The sequence below is a fragment of the Panicum virgatum genome, chromosome 1N (assembly GCF_016808335.1).
Source record: "Panicum virgatum strain AP13 chromosome 1N, P.virgatum_v5, whole genome shotgun sequence".
Lineage (NCBI taxonomy): Eukaryota > Viridiplantae > Streptophyta > Magnoliopsida > Poales > Poaceae > Panicum > Panicum virgatum.
Window position 1 is genome coordinate 47,275,118 of NC_053145.1, and position 21,353 is coordinate 47,296,470.

Below are 21,353 nucleotides of genomic sequence, written 5' to 3' on the forward strand. Positions count from 1 at the left end.
GTTTAAGTAACCTCTGTGCTTTGTATCCCATCAGGATGGTTTGTGTCAAGAAAATATATTATAGTTTTTAGTTGTAACTGCGAATGTGCTTTCCTCGAATGAATTGTGAATGTCCTTTCATATGTACAAATTGGAATACCTTGATCCAGTTTAAAATTTGCTGTGGTATGTTTCTTTTTTTGCATGTCTGTGTGCTGTCCAAAACTAGCTTTGAATTGAATGGTGGAATTATTTGTGAATTTTCAATACTTAAATGGATCTTTTCCCAATCTTGCAGGGATTTAGTGATCTACATAATCCTATAAAAAATCTTAATAAGAAACGATGTGGTTTTACTGAGTTTCTTTTTACAAAGATTTTTCTATTTATTTCTTTATTCTTTTGCGTACTCTACAGAGTAAATGTACACGGTTTTTGGTTTTGATAGGGCGCGCAAAGCGCGTGGAATGTTCTAGTAGTTGAACACAGACTCAGATGTGAACATGCTGAGCTGCCAGTAGGAAAAGTAGTAGAAAGCTGGCCCACGTCAAAGAACACGCAGCACCGATTAACTGCATCACATGAACTGACGAACCATATGAAAGTCCGACCGCGGAGGGGTTTTGTCTATTAACCAAGGCGGCATGGCTCAGACGGGAAAAGTTGCTGCATAGACGACTATGAGGTGCCCGATGCAGGTTCCCACGAAAAAAAGCTGCCATTCTGGAAGAAATATTGGTAATTTACTAGGACAAATTGTAATGTCGAGTGAAGAACTCCCCCTGCAACGGACAACTCCAACAGTCCTGAAGACTCCCTTTTGTAAAAACTCCTAATGCATCTGCGCAGTTGAGGTGTTCTCAGTGCAGCTTTTGTAAGAACTTCCGCACGGCCCTTACCAAAGGAAGAGGGTTCTCAACATGCACAGCGTGCCCGGCATCTGGGATAACGATCATGTCACAGAGCTCGTCTCCATCACGCTCATCACATCCGCATTCACCGTGCTGTGTTATCTCGCTGCACATTCTCTGTGAGATGTCTTTAAATTTTGTGTCCTTTTCACCTGCAACGATGAGTAGAGGCCTCTTCAAGTGTTTCAAGTCTTCCCACAGGGGCCTGATACACATTGAAACTTGCATAAGGCAGAATTACACGAATAATATCTACTAGGAAAGTACAAACAGCGCTTTGCTTATCAATTTCACTATCAGTGTCTGACATGTCTGTACCAACTCATTGACTCGGTACACTATAAACAGGATGGCACATAACACTGTTGATGCAAATTTACTAGTGTACAGGAAGGTCATCTTACCTTTGTCTCCCTACGCGTGAGTCTGCAAGAACCTTAGCTAGAGCTTTAATGTCCTTGTGTTTACTGCGTGTCCTCACTACAGAATTGAACTTTGGATGCTCTCGTAGGCTGGCACATAAAGGAAAAGAATGTCATATACATGTTAGGGATACAATGTATAGTTTCTCTCCATCTTTGCACAGGAAATAATCAAATAAGTCAGTTCCTTCACCTGGTCCACATTTTTGCAGAGTACCATGTCTCAAGAAAACATTCGAGCCCACAAGACACCAGGAACTTAGCTCTTGATTTATCAATAGCAATACGACGTCTCCTACTCTCTTCATCTTTCAATCCAGGACTTCCTGATATGATCACAGCTCCTCGAATCTGTCTTGGATTCTGCCATAACCAGCTCAGAATCAGCATAAGAAAGAAGTGCGAACAAAAGATAAATATTGAGAAAGTTACCAAGTGAACTTGATTTAGTGCCATGTGGAGTGCAATCCTAGCACCCATTGAATAGCCAACAACCACCACCTCACCATCAGTTATTTGGCATATCAACTTCAGCAACAAATCTACAAGTGATTGCACTGTAACAGGAAATTGTTCTGAATTTTCAACATGCTGCTGCAAAATTTGTGACTCGCCATGACCAGGAAGATCAACAGCAATAACCCGTGCACTGGGGGAGAGAGCTTTCATCATGGGAACCCAATCGTCACTCGAACCAAGAAATCCATGAAGCAAAAGAACAACCTTTTCCTGCAGGCACAAAACAATGTCATGACATGTGGGTAGAAACAATATATCAAGATCAAATTCTTAACATGATATTCTACCTCCTTTTCAATTAACTTACACTCTATTCTTAACATGATACCAATAGTTCCTGGGCCTCAAATAACATGCCAAGAGGCCACACACCCAGAATTGAGGAATTCTTGCACTTGTACGGTCAGTGGTCAAATGCAAAGAATAAATTCTTACACAACAATGCCAGTAAATATACCATCTAAATTTTCAAGAGAAAAGAAATGCATGCATGGCATGTTCTCGAAAAAGAATTTTCAATAATATAGAAGAATTCTTACATTTATATGATCACCAGCCTCTTGAAGTTTGACTAGATAAGAACAATCGTCCACATCAACTTGGATAGAATATGACCTCATTTTTTCTTCATTGTATGTCCTTTCTATCTTATTGTTGTTTATGCTTAGGTGGTGAAGATAACCACATGCATCTTCTACTGAAGCTCGGATCCCATCACCAAGTGGGGTTGCATGGATATTTAACTCCTTCTCTGATACATCTTCCCTTAACCATTGATATGTTCCAAGTCCATGTGCGACAACCCCACATGTATCTTTGTTCTTTATTCTGGAGACTATGGAGTTTTGTTGGTCAACATAATGTGCTAACTGTATATAGGATGCCAAACCTACAGAACTCTCATACGCACTACTGATGACAGCCATCTTATCGTGCATCTGAGCCCATTTTGCTATGTGAGCTGCCTTCTCAAAACCTCCAACAACACTGGGTTTAATAACCTGAGCATGGCAATTAAAGCAAGGTCAGATATATAATAGAATAAGCAATCTTCAAAACTAGCCCACAGTTTCTCTCAGTACTCACAAGAGCAACTATTCCTGGATGCACAAATTGATGAAGCTTAGGAATTACATCCCCCTTAAGGTTGTCAATAGTCTCATCTAGTGCGACAGGCAAGCCACTCTTGTCACAGAACTTGATGAGATCATTTACAGAGCTCACTGGTTCCTGTAGAGTAGAAAAGCAAAGAAGGCTCTCAAGAAAAAACAAGATAAAAATATGCCTAGTGGGGAACGAAAGGAATCCCAGCCCCAACTAACAGTACTATAGCAACAAGGTGCAGTAGTAGGCAAGTTTCATGTTTCGCATATTTCAGAGTTTTTAATACAGAGCTGATGAATAGAAGGTATAGTGTACCTCAATGTATTCCAATCGAAGGCTTTTAGCCCTATATCCAAATTCAACTGCCTGTTCATATGTCCATTTTTTATTTGCATCAACACGGATATTGATCTTGTATCCTACAACTTCTCTTATTTTATGAAGAACAGCTGCATCCTCAATGGGGCTTTCACGACGCCCAACCTTCCAAAGAGAGATTGAAAACAAAAATGTCATACCTTGATCAGCAACAACTAGTCTATAAAAACATCAACTATCATGAACTATGATTACGGAAACAGTTGAATAGTTACCTTCAGTTTAACTGTGGTAAAACCTTCAGCAACTAGTTTGGCGACAGCATGTGCTACTTCCATTGGAGTACCGTTGCAGTCTACCAGTGCACAGATCTCTATGCCGGCATAACTGTTCTGATCTCGTACTAAGGGGTCGGAACCAGCGAGAAATTTAGACAATCCACATTTCCGTTGTGACGCAAGTAAATTAAGAATGGCCATCTCCAATCCACTTTTAACACTTGGGAATATCGAAGAAGGCTGAGATGAAGTAAAAAGGAGAACTTTAATCTCTTGAGAAGTCAGTGCTAACAAGTTTGAAAAGTTCTCTTACAGGAATCCCGAGGCTTGTCCATATCCAATTTGAAAAGGACCCTCTCAGCAAAGGAATAACATCTAGCACAGAATCTTTCATCATGTGGAAAAGAAATCTAAGTTGCTCTTCGACATCCAACAGATCCTCCTCATGAATTTCAATTGGTGCAACCTGTTACAAGAAGTGGAACAAAACTAAACTCTTGAACATGCTCTAAGATGTATACATAACCTAACAAAATTAACTTAACCATTTTCTGTACATGCAAAATCAGAAATACAGTTGCTACTTGCTAGTAAGCATATTTAGTAGAATAAACTCACTGCTAGGTGCTACCATGCGAACACATATGTGAATATCAGGATGAGATCTGGACACATCAGATCCAAATCCAATAAATCTTGAGCCAAATTCTGTCATTTGATCATTCCTTCCTGTTTTATTTGCCATATTTGATCCATTACTCTATTTTGGGGTGTGTGAGTTGGGTGTTCCCTTAAGGATACATAGCTCTCAAGGAGAAGAAAATTTGTATATGATTTTTGAACGTATTGAGTGTTATTAGCAAAATGTTCAATGGTGATATCCTTCTGTCCAATTAAATCTAGTCAGTCTGAATGCCACCCATTGGCCTACATTGGAAATTTCCATCCACCAACAAATGATTATGCTGTGATAGGTGGGTTGAGTCAGGTAGATGTAGTTTGTTTGTGTTTTTTCTAAAGAATGGTTTGCTCTGGTTTTTTGGTGATTATTGGAGACAATAATTGCCTTGTATTCCTCCAAACCCTAGAAGGGTGGGATATATAGATCCTATACATGGGCCTCTAGATGGGCCTCTAAACATGGGCTCACATATACACCAATACCCCCCGCAGTTTGAACTACCGGCACAGCGGCGTTCAAGACTGGACAAGAAGAGAGTACAAATAGAGTATAAAGGGCAAATACCCCCCGCAGCCACAACTAGCCACTGGCTACGTTGAGGCTGGAGCGAAACTCCGAGAAGGTCGAGGAGGGCAATCCCTTGGTGAAGATGTCAGCAAACTGGGAGGTAGTCGGGACATGGAGTACCCGAACATCGCCGATGGCGACTCTGTCGCGCACGAAGTGTAGGTCGATCTCCACATGCTTCGTCCGCTGATGCTGGACGGGGTTGGTGGAGAGATACACAGCCGTTGTTGCAGTAGACAAGCGTGTTCTTGGCGAGCGGGCTGTGGAGCTCCGCCAAGAGCCGTCGTAGCCAGGACGCCTCTGCCACGCCGTTAGCGACAGCCCGGTACTCCGCCTCAGCACTGGAGCGGGAGACAACCGGCTGCCGCTTAGACGACCAGGAGACCAGGTTGCCGCCCAGGAAGACGGTGTAGCCAGAAGTAGAGCGACGAGTGTCCGGGCAGCCAACCCAGTCAGCGTCGGTGTAGACCACCAGCTCAGCAGAGGACGAGCGGTGAAGCACCAGGCCGAGATCCACAGTGACACGAACGTAGCGGAGGAGACGCTTCAGTGCAGCAAGGTGTGACTCACGGGGATCATACATATGGAGACAGACCTGCTGAACAGCGTAGGTGAGGTCCGGCCTGGTGAAGGTGAGGCACTGCAAAGCGCCAGCCAGACTCCGGTAGGCAGTAGGATCAGCCACCGGATCACCCAGATCAACAGACAGCTTCGCCTGAGTGTCGACAGGAGTAGAGCAGGGCTTGCAATAGGTCATCCCAGCCCGCTCCAGAATATCGAGTGCGTACTGCCGCTGCGTACTGCCGCTGGTGAAGGAGAAAACCAGACTGGCGAGGCTCAACAGTGACGCACAAAAAGTGGTGGAGCTGACCCAGATCCTTCATAGCAAACTCCTGCTGCAGAGAGGAGATGACACTCTGAAGTAGCTGCTGACCGGAGGCTGTGAGCACAATGTCATCGACATAGAGCAGCAGATATGCAGTCTCATCCCCACGGCAGTAGATGAAGAGAGACGCGTCAGACTTGGCCTCGGTGAACCCTAATGTCAGCAAGAATGTGGCGAACCGAGTACCAAACTCGAGGAGTCTGCTTCAGACCATAGAGAGACTTGTTGAGCCGGCAGACCATATCTGGACGACTCGAGTCCACAAATCCCGCTGGCTGAGAGCAGTAGACAGTCTCTGAGAGTGCCGTGAAGAAACGCATTCTTCACGTCCAGCTGGTGCACAGGCCAGGAGCGCGAGAGCGCAAGCGAGAGGACCGTGCGCACCGTAGCGGGCTTCACCACTGGGCTGAAGGTCTCATCATAGTCCACACCAGGTCGCTGAGTGAACCTCCGGAGAACCCAGCGAGCCTTGTAGCGCTCCAGTGTGTCATCAGCCCGACGCTTATGCGTCCAGATCCACTTGCCAGTCACCACATTGCAACCAGACGGACGCGGCATGAGGTCCCACGTCTGGTTGGCAAGAAGAGCCGCGTACTCTTCTTCCATCGCGCAACGCCAGTGAGGATCCGCCAAGGCGTCGCGGACAGAGGAGGGTACCGGAGAGACCCGCGGCTCTCCCTCGGTGGCGGAGAGAGTCGCGGCCTGAGACGCCATCCGCCGAGTCACCATGGGATGAATATGCCGAGGATCCCGATGTATGACTGGCGGGTGGTACACCTCCGGCTCGGCTCGAGAGGGAGCCGGAGGAGGCGGCGGCGGCGACGGCTCCGGTGTAGGCGTCGCAGGAGCCTCCGGAGCAGGAGGCGGCGCCGGTGTCGACGCCGAACGACGCCGGTACACCTGCATCGGCTGAGCGTACCGCTGCGGCGCCGGTGTCGGCGCCGAGCGGCGCCGGTACACCTGCACCGGCTGAGCGTACCACGCAGGGGCAGGGGAAGGCACAGGGGCCGTGCATGGCGCAGCGGGAGACACCGGGTCCGCACGCGGCACGATCGGAGGTCCGGGGGCCGCGCGTGGCGCGACCGCGGGCACCGGGGCCACGCTCGGCGCAGCAGGGATCACCGGAAGTGGTGCCGGTGCGCCGGGAAAACCTGCAGGAAAAGGACAGACAGGTAACGGTGGCTGAACCACCGTGTCAGTCGGAAACAGAGACTCCAGCTCGGGGTCAGGAGAAGGTGTGGAGTAGGGGAAATCCAACTCGTCAAAGACGACGTGTCGGGAGATAAGGACGCGGCGAGAGGTGATGTCAAAGCATCGGTACCCCTTGTGGTCAGGGGAGTAACCAAGGAACACACAACGAGTCAAGCGGGGCGCCAGCTTGTGAGGAGCAGTGGCAGAGGTGTTAGGGTAACACGCACACCCGAAGACCCGAAGGTGGTTGTAGCGAGGAGGGATACCGAAAAGAGTGGTGTGGAGTGGGAGGCGGAGAAACAGTGGACGGAAGACGGTTGACCAAGTAGGTGGCGGTGTTGAGGCTCAGCCCAGAAACGCGGGGGCAGAGAGGCCGGGATCAGAAGGGTGCGCACGATGTCGTTCGTCGTGCGAATCATCTGCTCAGACTTGCCATTCTGAGGAGAGGTATACGGACAAGACATACGCAGCTGAACACCCGGAGAGAGGAAGAAAGAACGGGAAGTGGAGTTGTCGAACTCCCGCCCGTTGTCACACTGGACGGCCTTAACGGTGGGGCCGAACTGAGTGGACACCCATGCAAAGAAGTGGAGGAGGGTGGGAAATGTCTGAGACTTGGCGCGCAAAGAAAACGTCCAAGAGTAGTGCGAGAAGTCATCGACCACCACCAGATAGTACTTATAACCAGAAAGACTAAGTACATGAGAGGTCCACAGATCACAGTGAACAAGGTCAAATGCATGCGTCGCATGTGAAGAAGAAGAAAAAAAAAAGCCGAACATGACGACCGAGCTGGCACGCATGGCAGAGGGGCTCAGCAGGAGCCCTAGTACCAGGAACATCGGTCCTACGACTAAGCTGATCCAGAACGTTGCGGCCAGGGTGACCAAGACGGCGGTGCCACGTGGTGGAAGACAGCGTCGCGGCAAAAGCGGCAGACCAAGACGGCCAGGGCGAAGAAGAAGGCGTGAGTGGTGCAGCGAAAGAAGGAAGACGAAGGGTGTAAAGGGGCCCCGTGCTGTCACACCGGAGTAGCGGACGCCGGGAGGCCGAATCTTTTACAGTGAGGCCAGAAGAATCAAACTCGATGGAACAAGAATTGTCAGCTGTGAACTGACGAATGGAAAGAAGGTTATGAACCATCTGAGGAGCAACAAGGACATTGGGAAGACGAAAGGAGCTAGGAGTAGCACCCACGAAGGTGACAGAAAGGCAAGACCCGTCACCAACCATGATGGAAGAAGGACAAGAGGGGTGTGGGAGTCGGACAGAAGAGAGGATACCGGCATGTGGGGTGGTGTGGAAGGAGGCACCTGAGTCGGCGATCCACTCGGTGCTGACCTGCAGCGTCCGCCCCATGGCGCTGAAAGACTGCGCCAGTGCGGCCTGGTTCCACCCCCCAGGCCAGATCGGCTGCTGGCTGGGTGGAGTGGGCGGTGTCCAGAACGGCGCGAACAGGGGAGCAGCAGCGGCGAGCATGGCCGCCGGCTGGGGCTGAGGACGAGCCCCCCCCACCCTAAAATGGCCACATCGAGACGCGTCCTGGCCATGGGGCGCTGAAGGATGGCCAGGGCGTACCTCCAGGGCCAGGAGCAGGAGTGGGAGCCAGAGTCGGGGTCGGAGTGCCCCGACGGCCTCCACCAGTACCACCAGAAGGAGCGCCGCCAGCACCACCACGTCCGCCACGACGACGACGCCCGCGACCTCCCCCACTCCCGGTCTGGGCGGTGAGAGAACCAAGGAGGGGGTCGGTCCGGGGTCCAGATCCAGAGGGTGAGCCTGGTGGGAGGACAGAGCGCCGTTCTCGGTGGAGGGGACGACGGGCTGAAGACGCTCCCAAGCGAATGCAGTCGCACGGACGCGCTCCTGAGCCGCCGAAGCCGCGGACGTGGCGGTGAGGAGGGCCGCGGCGAGTGCAGCTTCAGCCTAAGCAGCTCGAGCGACGGTCGGCGGCACCGCAAGCGTGTGCAGTCGCGCAGGCATCGCGGCGGGGAAGGTTGCCGTCGATCCGGGTGCCAGGGGCGTGCAGGGCAGCCACGCGCCCGAGGATCCGGCTGTAGGGGCAGGGAGCCCGGCCTGGGAGCCAGGGGGCGGCAGCAGCGGCTGCAGAGGGGCGCCGTCGGGGGCAGGGGCGCCCGCGCCCTGCCCGCCCTGGGCGGCGTCAAGGGCGGCAGTGGCGGCGCCCCCTGCCCAGGCACTAGATCGGGCGGCGGCGAGGGCGGCCGGCCGCGTGCCAGGCGCGCGCCAAGTGTCCATGGCGGGGGCAGGGACGTCGGGGGCAGGGGCCACGCCCGCGCCATGCCCGCCCTGAGCAGCGTCAAGGGCGGCGGCGGCGGCGCCCCCTGCCCAGGCATCGGATCGGGCGGTGGCGAGGGCAGCCGGCCACGGGCCAGGCGCGCGCCAGGTGTCTGGGGCGGCGACAGTGGCGGCGTCTAGGGCGGCGGCGGCGCGCGCGGCGCCCGCTCCTGGGCCGCACGCGCCCCCGTGTAGGGCGGCGACGAGGGCGGTATCCCCTGCGCCTAGGGCGGACGGGCCGGTGGCGGCGGCGGCGGGCGCCGTGCCCGCGCCCCCCGCGGCCGGGGCGGCCGGATCCGCGCCCGGATCCGCGCTTAGGACGGCCAGATCCGCCGGCTGCGGGTGGGGCGCGCTGTGCAGAGGCTCCACGACGGCGAGGGCGGCCGCGGGCGCCCAAGGGGCGGCGGGCCATGGCGCCGGCGGCCAGACGCCCTGCGCAGAGGAGGATGCGCCGCCGGGAGCAGAGGACCCGGCGCCATGGTGCGCCTGGAGCAAAGTAGAGGAAGGGGGTGGGAAGGAGGAGAGAGGTGGAGGCGGCAGCGCCGGCGGCGGCGGCTGCTGCAGGGGAGAGGGAGAGGAAGAGAGAGGCTAGGCTAATGATACCATATTGGAGAGAATAATTGCCTTGTATTCCTCCAAACTCTAGAAGGGTGGGATATATAGATCCTATACATGTGCCTCTAGATGGGCCTCTAAACATGGGCTCACATATACACCAACAGTGATGATGCGCCACACGTTGGCATGCAATTTTTCTGTGAGGGGAGGAGTGAAAAGAGCACCACTACTTTTTAAAGGAGATTTGAATTGGGAAATGGTAATTAATACCAAAATATTTATTTGTGCAGTACAAGATACTAGTCACCATATTATTATCCATATATACTGTTGTACGCTTTCCTCTTCTATGAGAGAACACTAGACTTTCCTCAACTGTCATAATGCCCATATCTGCTGCCCTGCTTCAATTACAAGGCAACTTAATAACAGAAATATGCACTATGCTAGAGAAACAATAGAAATCACAAAAGTGTTAAGACAAACCTCACCGAATCCTGCGATGTTATCATCCATACAAAGCTTCAGAATAAACCCTTCATGAGAGAATCTGCCATCAGATAGCGCAGAAGTACGTGGTGCAGAAAGCTGGATCCTGTTTTCAAATGATGTTTCAAAAAAGTTATTTGTGAAAAATGTGGTGGTGGCAGCATTACATATATCATTATGGATCACCGCATATACCTGTACAGCATGTATTCTGCTCCATGAATTATATAAACAGGCATGGCATCTAACTCACTCTTAGGACATGGATCTCCCAGAAGATAATCCAGATACCGAGTTGTAGAATAGGCAGAGAACTTGTTCATAATTCTGCAGAACTAGTAGAAATGTAAGTACATGATGGAGAGAACAATTATAAAAGAATGTAAAAAGCAATTTAGTTTAGATATGAACCTATGAAAGTCGGCATTGCTATCAATGCTATTGTCTACTTCTACCACACAATCAATCTGTTCCGCTTTAGATTTCACCAAGGCATCATGAAGCTCTGCTTTGGTTTGAACAAGAAGATGCTTTACCCTGCAACACAAGTAGTTAAGGGTGCTGAGAAGAAGAAAAAAACTCAGCACGAGAAATATTTCATCATACATAATAGACTCCATAACCAAAATCTCAACACCTTTCAGAGTCGCTAGTTTATATATGGGCTTCAGGGGTAAATAATGGTGATAGTTAACTTTAGCAAGTTGAAGCTAGTACACAATTCCAGGCATAATAAAAGAGAAAGATGCCAACATAAAGACATTACAACCAGATGGGAGACGCAAGCAGAAGAACTGAATACCAATTGTTGTTACCTGTGTGCAGCACAGAGGTTGGAAATTGATATGTCATGCGATGTGTAGAAGAATTTCTTCAAAATTTGTGGTGAAGTATTTTTCGCAATTGGTAGAAGGCTGAAGATCGCACCGCCATGATTGTTCACAACAATTATCGTCATAGGTTTCCTCCGTGCCCTTCAATAATATCAACAGCATTATCCCTAATGATTATTACCATCCAATGTCATGACAACACAGGAGTAGCTTGGGCAAATGGAGTATCAATAATTTTTATGTCTTTCACTAAGTTAATCTAATAGGAATGGACCTCGATCAAGAGTCAATGTCACAGGTGCAGAGAAAGGTTCAAACATCAAACCTTTGGTTGAGAAGTGCCAATCCATTTGTGTCATGAAGAAAAGATATGTCGCCAACCACACAGAATACCTGACAATATACAGAGTCAAAGTTGTGAGATCGATATGTTATTGGCGCCCTTCAGGTTGTGGGGATTTGCTGTTTTTCGGTGTGCCTTATCCAGTATCTGTTTTATTTGCTTTTTCTTTGTTTTTGGGTTGTACTTGTATTCCTCATTCCTCAAGTGAATGATTAAGCAAACATCTATTGATAAGTGTGGCTTCTTTTTCAAGGAGAACAAGTTAAGGCAAATACTATAGTATGTTTGTTTATACTACTATGGGAATTATTTAAGTTAGGCTCGCATCAAGGACAAATAGAAAATATACAAGAACATATTCACTTAATCAGACTAGCTCTGTTGTTGCCTCTAATAGGAATATTTTCACTAGAGCATGAAGTTTAATTAAAGAAAGAACATACATGCTTGTTTGATCCAACAGCAAACCCGATTGCTGTGCTGAGTAAACCATCAATGCCACTTGCTCCTCTGTTCCCAGCCACTGATGTGCCAACAAACTCCAGAAAATGATGCATCATCAGGCTATTTCCATTTGAAGTGTAATCAGTCCAGCCCTTGCCGAACATGTCTAAGTCTCGGATGACCATGCTGTTTCCAACAAACATGATAGCATCACCAGAAAGTGACTCCCCAATTACATGAGCAACATATGGTTCTGTAAGTGACCATTTTGAATGTATCTGAAACATTATCTCTTGAGCAACCTGGAGTTAGGCAACAATTGTCAGAACACTTGATAGCAAAAGGGGCAAAAGGTTTTGTCAGTTATTTCCAGGGAGAGAGGAGCACAGATCTCTGGTCAATATAAAGCTAGAGGCTTCTCTATAGTTAAGTTCCAAGGCACAAATACATTGGCTGCAACAGGTAAGTTACTTCATTTAAATCTCACTCAGATGAAATAAAAATATTCACTTATGTCAGTGTTTTAGCTAAAAGGTACATGCTAAAAACTGCTAGCGCTACTTTCAGGTTTCAATAAGCCATGAACCCTTTTATCCATTGTAAAAAAGGTATAAGAGTGCTAGCTTGGTGGACTAAAAGACTTGAAACAAATGGCTAAGTTCAGAAAAGGTTAACTATATATACACATGGAGAAGTCTTGTCATATCCATCGCATGCTCAAAGGCATTTCATTATGTTATTATAATATAGCTACCACGTTCCAGATCTTACCACTGAATTAAGAACCATCAAAATATCTGTCCATCTGCTTTTCTTCCTTTCAAAAGTACACCGGCACAAGCTAGCAGCAAATTCCACTATACTAGCTTGTATTCTGTGAGTGACAACATGTGATGGATCATGACGGCATGGATGCCTATCAATCAAAATGTAGGAAAATGGGGAGCAAGTCTCAAGAAACATTCCCACTCGTTTGCTAGTAATACGACTACCAATCTGCCAATCAAACAGTACCGACTTAAAAGCATTATGACAATAAAAATACTGCATACGCACATAATTAAAGAAAGAAAGAAAAGTGGAATGGTCCGAAAACATAGAATCCATGAGTTATGAGGAGAAAAACCTGAACAATGACATCTGGGCTTATCCAGTTTTTAGCAGAATCAGACAATAGAATTTGATCGATGTGGTCTATAAATAAAATGCTCTTATCAAACTGTGGGAACAAATTTACAACTTTCCGCAATCGTAGTCCAGACAGAATATCAGTAGCAATTGGCCAGGAGAGGTGCTTAGCTAGCAAAGCCACGGCCCACATGTCATCATCTGTATGAAGAGCACCAACTAATAGAAGCCCTTGTTCTGCCTTCTCTATGATCTGCAGAATCTCCATTACTGAACAAGAATAATTACCGAATGCAGAAACCGTTTTCATTGTAAGGTATCTGGTATACGGCTCAATATTTGTAAACCACTTATCCAAACCTCTCAAACAGTCAAGATTCCAATCTCGATTGGTGTAATCTAAAGGTTCTCTAAAAGCACAATTTATATGCACTGGGCCTTGTGGAGCTTGCATTGCATAGTAGGCTGCTGAGTCAAGTGTTGTGAGAACCATTCTTGCGTGAATTTGGTCACTGGGCGGAGGGAGATTAAAAAAATATCTTACAAAGGTACCAAAATGATTGACCTGAAAAATGAAAATGAAAACTGTTGAGATATAGTGTCCACAAGTTTCATTGAAGAACAAAGGATAGAACTTGCCAATTAGTTTGCATGGCAACACAATGGGCTCAAAGAGAAATAAATCAAGTGCCAAACCTGCAATCCTAACAAGTGCAAGCTTATGTATTGGTTTTTATTATGTGGGGTTATAATAAATCTTAAGGCTCACTTGGTATATAAAACGCATTCACATGGTAACTGTTAAGAAAACAACATACCCAATATTTATGCACACATAAGAAAGGTAATTCAAATTCTAGAGTAATGTGCAAAACTCATGCAGAGAATAGGAGCTGCCCTCAAGAAATTTGTATCTTAGAATCTATGCAATCACTGTACCTGATTGATGGCTTGGTTAGCTCCAGCATCATGCAACTCAGGAGGACGATCAGCTGTGAGTAATATAATTGGTATGAAATCTTGACTTGCCTCAACCACCTAGACGTGGCCCAGTGAAACTTGATTAGGCAGTCTAGAAAATGCTCTCTTTGATTTATAAAGAACTAATCTAGTAACACACCCAGATCATATTTTATGGGATTCCTATTTTATAATTTCATATAAAGCTATACAGAAGCACTACACTATCCAAACTTGTTGGATTTGATACAGAAAAACAATCATATTAATGAAGGCTCACAATACTGGAATAAGGAAATGGGGCACTTTTAAGAAAGAGGAATGCCACTCACTGAAGGAAGAAGATTTGATACAGCAGTTCCTGATGATGTGATTACTACTGCTGGCTTCCTAGAACCTCTCCCATAGCCAAGAGCATGAAATCCAAGTGACCGTTCATCGTAACATGATATGCATGTTGTCAAAGGATGGCATGTAGCAGAAAGTGCAAGGGGGGATGATCTCGACCCTGGAGCTATACAGAAGTACTAATGCAAAGTGGATCAGAAGCATTCTAGACATGCTAAAGGCTTTGAGTTGGTCAAGCTTACCGTGAAACCAAGTCTAACACATTCTTCAACTATAAGGGATGCCCATGCCAAATTTATGTTAGAGCAGCGCTTGATGAAAGATTCTGTCTCATTTTGTTGCAAGTATAACTCCTATAAATGATGGAGAATATTAGTAGCTATGGTTATAGAGCGATGAACTAGCTCAATCTTTCTTAATCTAACCATACTGGTAAAGGGCCTTAAAATTTAGCCTAGATAATCTAAGGGCCGGGCTCTAATCTTATACAATTTTGAGTTAAAATTGTGAAGAGACTTATTTTTGCATTGCAATTATAATCATATACCTTTTATGTGTAATTGTGTTCATTTTTTTCTGAATTGGTAGGTGCTATAGATTGTAGAAAAGCCTAATATACCAAAGGTCTGTTTTTGAATAATGAATTGTTGGCCAAATGCAGGTAAAGATACTTGGGTATAATCATACCATGTTTGAACAAAAGAGGAACTCTGGTGAAAATCTAACAAATGACTGATCAGAAGTCAAAAACTTGTCCTGCAAAAGAATAAATGCCAGAGGTGATCAGGGATATAATTCAATGGCACACATAACAAAGAACATAACCTACAGACCTTTAGAAGAAAAAAAAAAGAAGGAAAAATAACAAAAAAAAATGTTTCTTTGTCGCTCAATTTTGATGTTAGGTCCATTTTAACCATGAAGTTTTCAGCTCCCAACTGACAGGTGGCACCAACATGTTAGTCATCCCCACCAGTTTAATGACTCAGATTTACAGGATCAGACAGACCTTTTTATAGAAGGTTTACTTTCAAACTGCAAACGAAATGTAAGGGACCAAAAGAAAACTTCACTCACTACCCGAATTAATGCGGTAAAATTGTACCGTGACACAGACAAAATATCAACTAATAAAATACCTATGTTTCTTTTTATAGGGCGTATAAGGTCAAACCCGAAAAAAATAGGTTTTGAAAAGGTCAATCTCTATAAAATTTAACTAACAATTAGTCAAATTATGTGCATGATATGAAAGTTATATCAATATATTCTTATTTAACAAATCTTTTAGTACGACATTGACTTTAAAGAAGTCAATGATAAATTGTAGGAGGAAGTGATGACCAAAGTACAGTTCTAAAACCTTTTTAAAATCCTATTATGCCTTGAAACGAAGTGAGTATTGTTGGAAAGGTAGGATGCGTATAATGTGATCGATGTATTGCATTGAGCCCCTAGGGCGGTATATATAGAGTACATGGCTTGGAGGGCAAGTAGCCTCTCCTAGAGATAAGAAAGGTTATCCCGGAATTACAATCAATCCTAAACTAACCATATCCGGAGTTGCCTAATATACTCTTAACATCTCCCGCAGTCGTAGCGGTAGCAACACGAACGGTCAGACTGGAGAACAATGGAGACGTATCCCCCCTGCAGTTGGAACGCTGGTGCGAAAGCTTTGACTGGGAACTCATGCAGATGATAGCCCTTTAGTGCCGTAGTAGCCGAAGTCGAGGTGGACGTGGTCGAAGCCGTGGAGGGGGCGCGGGTCGAAGCGTCGTCGAGGTGCTCGAGTTCACAAACTCAGCAGCTTCTTGCCGAAGACAGCAGCAGGACGGTGCGGCGGATGACGATGGTAGACAGCGCAGTTTGCGACTTAGGTCGCGCTAAGAGGGGTGGCGACGGCGCAGGTTGCAGCAAGTGTCGCGCTCAGATCAGGGGTGGCGACGACGTCTTCCTTCAGGAACATCGGCGGCGATGTCCGCGCGAGAACGGCTTGAGGCGCGGAGGCGGATCGAGCTCCTGCTTGACGAAGACCGGCGGAGAGTGGCGCCACCGCCTGAAAAAGGCGACGACACCGGTAGGGTGGCTTGATCACGAACGTCATTGCTGCAGCCTGGAGGGTGCAGCAACAACCTCGTCCTTCGGGAGTGTCGACGATGAATGACGACGAACGGTAGGGCGACGCAAACCGATCTTAGATCGGAATAAAAAGGAAAATCAGCAGCAGCAAACGAACCATGGATACATTCTCGGGGTACCCCTAGCGGTGCCCCTCCCCATCCCTTATCTGTTCCCCCCGTGGTCAACACGGGCAGAGAAGAAAAGGAGGGAGTGGGCCGCAGGCGCTGCCTTCTCGATTCCGGCGCGGCGGTGGCGTAGCGGCGGGCCTCCGCCTCCAGCAAGTGGATCCGCTCCAGGAAGGCGCGGATCGGGACTTTGGGGGCGGCGCCGCCGCGGAAGGCGTGGACGAGGCCGGTCTCGACGGGTCGGGAGGCGATGGCGGCGAGGAGCTGGGGAAGCCGAGATGGGGTGGAGCCCCCACGATGGCGCGGCCCGCCGGCGACGGCGGAGGAGCGACGTGGTGGAGGAGCGTGGAGGCCGGGGCGAAGCGGGGTGGCCCCGCTGCAGCTCGTCCCGGCGGCGCCGGAATCGACCGGCGGCGCGGTAACCGCCCCAATCTCGCGGCTCCGATGGCGCAGCGGCCTGGCGCACCTCGTGCCTCCTCCGCAGCCTGCGCACAGGGCAGAGACGGCGCAGGAGGAGAGAGGGCCAGCACGGGGCCGCGCGCACGGGGGGTCGGCGTGGAAGGGGCGACGAGGGAGCCGACGAGATCGCATCACCACGGGAGGTAGGTCCTACTGCTGTGCGTTGACGACAACGGCGGCGCGGATCAGAGGGATCCGCGGCGCATCCTAGGAGGGCGCTGCCCCCGATCTCCCAGGGGGCGGCGCGGCGGCAGCGGCTGCGGAAGCGGAAGCCTAGGTCGAAACCCCAACTCATGATACCATGTTGGAAAGGTAGGATGCGTATAATATGGTCGATGTATTGCATTGAGCCCCTAGGGCGGTATATATAGAGTACATGGCTTGGAGGGCAAGTAGCCTCTCCTAGAGATAAGGAAGGTTATCCCGGGATTACAATCAATCCTAAACTAACCATATCCGGAGTTGCCTAATATACTCTAACAAGTATCTTTTGTAAGAAGCATGAAATTCTTCAATGGCCAGAATTTTTTAATAAAAAAAATCAACTACAATCACAGAGCAAGGTATAATGCTCCAGGAAACTTACCAAGGTTAAGGGGATACCTTTTGCATCTATTGTGGCGAGCAGTTCTGTATCCAAATACACCTGTTAAGGTGGATCCAACAAAATTGGAATTAACAACCAGTGTCAGAGGGTAATAGGAAGGTCATCCCCCACCCACCCACCACCATTAACCCACGAAAATTTCCATGTTTTGAATTCATAGAGCATACTTTTCTCAAACAAATTATGCACAATCCAAGGCAGAAATATTACCAACTGAGGATTCCCAGTCTCCGACAAATGTGCATCTCTAGAAATGTAACTTGGTACCAAACCTTTGCGACAAATGCTATCCAAAGGATCATAGCTATTTTGTATCTGTTGGTAAAATATAAAAAACTAATAAATTAGCAAGTATATTTGAGATGACCTAAAAGTGTCATAGGCCGGCCATGTAAATAAGCTTTTTTATTATATCAGATGTTACAGAAGCATAATAATGCATACACAGTGAGGTCCCATACATTACATATCCAAGCCTTTGTAAACTCAATCAGATTATATAACAAAATTAAAGAGGGGGGAAGTTAAAAAAAACAGGCGACAAATAAGCGAGATATAAGATGAGGAAAAATGCAAATTATTCAGCAAGAAGTCAAGAAACCTGAAGAATTCCACATACCTGATTAAAGCAAGATTCAAACAAAGAAACTGCATCCTCAAATGTGTGAGAAACAGAGTCATCCCAAATCATGGTTGACGATAAAATGGAACAGTTATCAAACTCGCTCAACTCAACCTGTAAGATAAATGTTGCAGAGAATCACAAATGTAGAAAGTCAAATATTTACATGATGCCTGCAAAGAATAACTGAGAAACAATTGTGAGTTAGTATAGATTGCAACAAGACTAGTTTGCAGAAATGAAACAGAAAAAAAAGGACTATCCAACAATTTTCCTCATCCATCAACAAAACTAATTTCCACTTTGGAGTTTGGACTCTCTTCGTAACATTGCTTTTGCACAGGTAATACTCAAATGAATTGAGGTGTAAAATTATATGATCGTGTAATGTTATGGCCATAATACTCAGCCAGACATTTCCATTCACCAACTTGCTGAGGGACCTAGTCAGGCTCGCTAAGCTGAACACTTGGTCCAACAGGCAATGCTGGTCAGTGGTCAGCAAACGTTGCATTCATTTGAAAGATGCTTCAGACACCAATTTCAGTATTTTTTCCTTTTACATAAAATAAGCTCAGCACTGTCGATATCGGTGCAATTGCACTACTGATGCATGTAAGAACTAAATATAGTGTTGCTTGACGCCTCGAACAAGGAATCATCTTGCACGCAACAGATTACTTTGAGGGCCACTGAAAAACTAACACTGGACAGGGAACCTAGTGTTTAAGCTTTGGATCAATGTGACCATGTGAGCCATCAGGATCAAGTGAAGTAGAAAAAACAAAGATGATACATGAAACTTGAGATCTGAATATAAAATGACTTCTAAATTGAGTTCACATTGCACAAAGGCTGATCACAATACATAGTTTTTACCAGAGGGATGAAGAAGTAATAAGAGCCAGGTTTATCCTCTATGGACGACGATTCCTTGTCATATTTCATGCCTACAAATCCATAAGCCCTTATCAAGTGTGAATCAGAAGAAATATATCTGCAGGGAAAGTAAGTCCTAATCTTGTTAGGAATATGTGTGTGCATGAGTCAGAGAAAAGGCGAGAGGGAGGGGGTGGACCTCACCTCAATACTAAATCAAATCCATTTTTTACTGCGTAGGAACCGTGCAAGCAAATTGCAGAACCAATGCCACATATTTCAAGTTGAGATGATGGACCAGAGGTTAGCTTCCTTGATAAATAAAACTGAGGAAACAAGGATGATCTTCTAAACTGAGAGCACCACTTGAGTGCCTTTGTACTGGGTGGAACAAGTACCTGCACCAATGCATGTTGGTTTAATCATCTTCCAATGTTGCTTGGACTTCAAGGGATGAACAAATTCATGTATATGTTGCCCTAAAGTCTAGATAAATGTATATGTTGCACATTTCCATGCCAACAGAAAACAGTGCTCTGGCTGCACAAGTTTGAGTAAATATTAATCTAAAGAATGTAGGATGAAGTCTCGTTGAACCCTAAGGGGAAACTAAGTCCATGTTTCAGAGCAAACCCAAAGGCTGCATTTGCCATAAGAGTCCATAACACCAAAGGAGACGCTGAATCCATAATAGAATTGCATTGCATTAAATTTAAATGCGGCATCCATTTCAAATCATGGTGACTAATGATCAGATCACGCAATAGCAAATTGGTAGGGAGATGGTTTGCATGCTAACATAACGAATTGAAAAGCAGCGAGCGATCTAAACTTAATGCCAGCCTTGCTCAACGGCGCCAATCAAATTTCAACAGATGTCATGGAAATGAAACAAGGATAGGAGCATCGAAACTACAAAGCGAGCGCCCAAAGTTAGCAAGTGCTCCCCACACCCAAACCAGTCAAAACTGCACCTGCTACGCTTCAGTCTTCACCAAACTAGCCCCAAGTATCCTAAGTATCCTATTACCAACGCCACAAAAGAGGAAAGAGTCGCGATGATTCTAGCAGCTTACCTCGAACCTGATCACGCCGCTCGTGGCGCCAGCAGGCGGGCTGGCCTTGAGCTCATCGGCGGCCCACCGCAGCGCGTCGAGGCCGTCGCCGACAGTGAGCGCGGGCGGAAGCCTCCGCGCGAACGACACGTCCACGGGGAGGTCCCGGTCTCCGGTCTCACCCACCTCGTCGACGTCGATCACGATGCCCGCGCGCCGCCCGGCCGCGGCGTCCGCGCGGAGGCGGCAGAGAGGGCGGGTACTGCCGCGGATGCGGCCGCGGGTGGAGCGGCAGCGGTGGCGAGGGGATGGGAATGCGAGGAGGGGGCGGAGGAGGCGAAAGCGAAGGTGGAGGAAGTAGACGTTTGGGTTTAAGACGGAAGGGGATAAGGTTCATGGGCCCAGCCAGACACCTCGCCCGCGTGTGGGCTCTACACGGGCTGGGCTTGAGGGGTAGAGTGTGGGCTGAATGAACCTAATTATTTGTTAGTTTTTTAAGAAAAAAGTCTATTTTTTCTCACATAATTACCGCAAAAATCTGATTTTCGTCCCTCAACTACAAAATTGGATATACAACCTCCCCAACTTTCAAAACTATTTGTTTTACCTCGCTTGACGGTTTTACAAGCATTTTTTACATTTTTCTTCATTCTTCATTTTTTTCACTCAATTGAGATACCAAACGTGGATAAAAATCTTAAAATTGCATAGTGGTAGAGAGAGTATAGAGAACCCAATTTTGCAACTTTTGAAGTTGAAACTCAACTAGAATTGAAATTTGAAAATCTGAAGAAACGAAGAATTCAAAATTCATTGAATTTTAAAGCATCAAGATGAGCTACATCTTCGATAAAATTTAAACTGGTGATACATATTAGATGTGCATAATTAGGGATTTTTGTGATTATAGGACTATAGAAAATTTTTGAATTTCTTATAAAGGGTCAAATTTGATCTTTTTTATTTATTTTTATAGAATTTAAAATCTACTCAATCATTTGCATGTTTGATTTATACATATGCAAATTCTTGAGTATATTTTAATTATGTAAAAAATAAATAAAAATATAAAATTTAGCTCAAATTTGACCTTTCGTAATAAACTTCAAATTTTGCTATAGAACCTATACCCATAAAAATTCCCTAGGCTCATTTTGTATGTAGATATTGGAAGTTTTGGTATTGAATTGGGTTCAATGCCAAATCAAAGTAGTATGGGTAACGGGT

The 21,353-nt window shown here is 46.8% G+C and overlaps 1 protein-coding gene across 7 annotated transcripts; it reads right to left on the bottom strand.

Moving 5' to 3' along the window:
- Positions 1-455: 455 nt before the first annotated feature.
- On the bottom strand, positions 456-20,164 carry LOC120656211 (protein PHYLLO, chloroplastic-like). Of its 7 annotated transcripts, XM_039934245.1 has the most exons (26): positions 19,276-19,418; positions 19,072-19,189; positions 18,190-18,306; positions 17,781-17,885; positions 17,550-17,609; positions 14,943-15,011; positions 14,498-14,608; positions 14,240-14,434; positions 13,887-13,985; positions 12,946-13,512; positions 12,591-12,815; positions 11,819-12,121; positions 11,358-11,425; positions 11,015-11,173; positions 10,611-10,736; positions 10,395-10,526; positions 10,197-10,305; positions 3,845-3,997; positions 3,529-3,771; positions 3,251-3,418; positions 2,918-3,061; positions 2,371-2,832; positions 1,745-2,041; positions 1,506-1,675; positions 1,295-1,402; positions 456-1,095 (listed from the first exon to the last, which is right to left on the bottom strand). In XM_039934245.1, exons 2-26 carry the CDS (start codon positions 19,138-19,140, stop codon positions 840-842), a joined length of 4,515 nt encoding a protein of 1,504 aa, XP_039790179.1. In that variant the 5' UTR covers positions 19,141-19,189; positions 19,276-19,418; the 3' UTR covers positions 456-839. The 7 variants fall into 7 exon arrangements, with proteins under 7 accessions (XP_039790179.1, XP_039790178.1, XP_039790177.1 ...); XM_039934244.1 differs by lacking the exon at positions 19,276-19,418 and adding an exon at positions 20,148-20,164 and having other exon boundaries at positions 1,506-2,041; positions 19,072-19,142; XM_039934243.1 differs by having other exon boundaries at positions 1,506-2,041; positions 19,072-19,142.
- Positions 20,165-21,353: the final 1,189 nt, after the last annotated feature.